Below are 3,104 nucleotides of genomic sequence, written 5' to 3' on the forward strand. Positions count from 1 at the left end.
TAGTTGCAAATAACCCTGTTTTTTCGAAAGTCTCACCAGGAACCCAGCTGAATCTCTCGTTTTTGATGTTTTTACGCCCCAACACCAGTCGTGGGCTGTCACAGAATTTCAGCAACCTTATGAGTGTCTACACTTTTGACTACATTCATTCCATCCCTGCCTACCAGTGCACACCGCTTGACTCTTGTTCACGAGTAAAGGGGAGAGGAACTTTACTCGAGTAAGTCACAAATGCTGTGAGCGAACTTCACCGGTATGAATGTTCTCACGGCCCGAATGTCCCCGTTTCCATTGTCGTGATGAAACTATAGAGATTTGGAGGGATACTTCAGACGGACCGAACCTAGTCGATGATGCTTCATTATCGACAAGGAGGATCAAAATAGGTGGCGCTGTCCACGACGCAGTATCACCAGCTGCTTCTGAAGAGAAGTTCAACCCTGATCAAACGTCTGCAATCGAACTGCTAACTTAGGCAAACAGATCAACTACCGAGAAACTCAAAAAGGCAACGAGAGAGTCTGGTGAAACGTTTATTCATTGTATTCAGCTTTGTTCCAGGTGAGTCTCTCGAAAAAACCAAATTAGTTTGCAAATTTGTGTATATTCGCAAATTTTTTGCAGTTTGGATTCAAGTAGAACATAAGGTTGACGAAAACCCGAGAACTGCGCCTACCTGATGAGCCCGAAGTGGAAGGGCGAAACCGGTCGTGGGCTGTCGACGGGTTTCCAGCAACCTTATGAGTAGTACATTACAAATAACTACAAACGTTATTTTGTTCTGAAGTGGTTTTGGCATTCATGTTGTCTGCTCAAACAAACCAGTTCACCGTTAATTAATAGCAGACTGATAATCAAGGTCAATGACACGACCAAATATCCATAGTCAGCCCGATTTATCGTTTTTTTTGCGCAAGGCAGGCATAAAAGACATCACCAGAGAAGCACCCAAGGGGTACACTGCTGGCCTTTGTCCATGCTCCCTATTCAATGACGTCTGGCCTCGCCAAATATACAACGCGTTTGGGTTTTAACCGAATTCGGCTGAATCTCCCGGTCTTAATCAAACTCGTGTACTTTATGAAATTTTGTCGAATTTTAAGTTCACCTAAAATACATGTTTAACCAAGACTCAGGAACTGCATCTACCTGATGGACCCATAGAAAGGCGAAACCAGTTTCCAGCACCCTTATGAGTAGTGTGTTATGTCACGGTAATTCTTGAGCTGATTACTCTATTTTTCTTCTTTTTTTCTGACTAAAAACACACGGATTTTTACCAATGAAACAACGTTTCCATTGTTCGAACAATTTTTTCGAGGAACTCAGATTTTTGAGAAGCGATGCCCTCCTCAGAATAGATTCACTCAATTTGTTGGTGGAGGGTTGTGTAGACGAAAACCTTAAGCCAAATTTGTCTGGATCTAGGTCAGTATCAATCACTCTTGAAAACAAGTGTTCACGATGGTTTATTTACGAACTGGCATTTGAAGAAAGTATGAGCAATGCCGTTATCTGATGGACCGGGCTGTTTAGAGTCTGAATCGACCTTGTCAAATCATACAGCCTCATCCGACAAATCAATACTTGACATGAAAGCGTAGATCTTGAGGCAGGTTTAATATCCGGAATCACGTTTGATTTGAGGACCTCACGTCATACGATCAGGCACGTCGGAAGACCGTTGTCATGTAAGTCAAGTAGAGTAATCTGTTTGTTCGTTTGACAAACACAAGGACTGTCCATCCGGAAAGTCTTCTATACGTCCAAAGAATGACAGTCAGTTTGATAAATGGTAGTTTGCCGGAGTAAAACAACTCAAATGATGTTGAATTGCATAAAATCATCTGATTTCCAGCATTCGACCATGAATTATTTGTCTCAGAAACTTGAAAAAAGCGCTCAAACTGCGGAAATATAGTTTGCTTGTACAGGAACAGACTTAGCAAGTCGTTTTTGGAAAAAATTAAAAAATGCTGCGTAGGCACACGGAAGTAATATTCGTCAAAGTATGATGAAATTCAACGAGATTTAAGTCAAACAAAAAGGGATATTTTAGTGGGTTATTGGTGCGATATCGGGACCATCAAGTGAACCACTTTAAATGGAGGGTTATCAAACTTGGCACCAGAGCACTCTATCGTGAGAAACCAGGACTAAACTCTATGATTAGATAGAAGTTCTCACATTTAGAGGCTAATGTATGGATTCCGGTTGGGCAGGAGCGATTATATCATCTCATAATACGTGAAGTGCTATCCTGTTCTTTCTAGAAATATGCCTTCTTTGAAGAAGTCCTAGTCAGCGTTTTACTTCGTTAGGTCTCTCTCACGAGCATCGTCAGTTTTTCTCCGAAAGATGTTAGAATAGGTAAAATCGATCTCAAAGGGATTAGGTGTGATCCAGTCGAGTAAAACCTGGTTTCTTCCTTGCCAGAAGGCAAACAGAACTTGCGGCAAGTGGGTCAAACGAATACTCGTGGAATTTGTCACCGGACTACAGTGCACTTGGACAGACTTGATGTATAAGAAGGCTAAGCTTGACCGCGATCGATTTTTTCCCACTTACGTGGTACCTCCAGGTTGTCTCTTGGAAAAAAGCAACGTAGTGACGGTAACAGTTGACTGGATCTGTGCAGACGTTCCTCGTTTTCGTCTGCATCACCGCCAGTGTTAGTTCTCTGTGGGCCAATTTAAGACTTAAAAGTTTGATGTAGAAATGGAAAGCGAGATTTTACTTCACCTTACACTAGCCCAGACACTGAGCCAGAAAATCCAAGTAGAAAGTGACAACAAGAATGCCAATAACATCGAGCATCGGACCCCATTCCATAATCACATTCATAGCTCTCTGCATAGTTGACCACTTGGCTTATTTTAGAGCCTTTCTAGAAGAAACGAGAGCTCAACAACTTGGTACCACCCGACTACAAAACAGTGCGCACCTGCCAACTGTCGCGGAGCTAGATTAATCCAGTTTTTAGATCCACGACTATACCAAAGGTGATAGGCGATATCAAAAAACGAAAGAAAAATACGAAATCACGTCATTATTGAAATCTTCGGGCAGGAAGGGAGTTGCTCAGTCAATAATGGCGCATCTTC

General features: G+C 42.2%; 1 protein-coding gene across 1 annotated transcript in view; it reads right to left on the reverse strand.

Moving 5' to 3' along the window:
* Positions 1-3,104, reverse strand: part of T265_04444 (hypothetical protein) — a gene marked incomplete at both ends in the record, with an annotated part of 21,943 nt that overhangs the window by 16,158 nt on the left and 2,681 nt on the right. Inside the window, one exon of the mRNA XM_009169193.1 lies at positions 2,569-2,680. Within this exon, the coding sequence (XP_009167457.1) occupies positions 2,569-2,680 (112 nt within the window). The remainder of the gene's footprint in view (positions 1-2,568; positions 2,681-3,104) is intronic.

This window comes from Opisthorchis viverrini, assembly GCF_000715545.1.
Source record: "Opisthorchis viverrini unplaced genomic scaffold opera_v5_76, whole genome shotgun sequence".
Lineage (NCBI taxonomy): Eukaryota > Metazoa > Platyhelminthes > Trematoda > Opisthorchiida > Opisthorchiidae > Opisthorchis > Opisthorchis viverrini.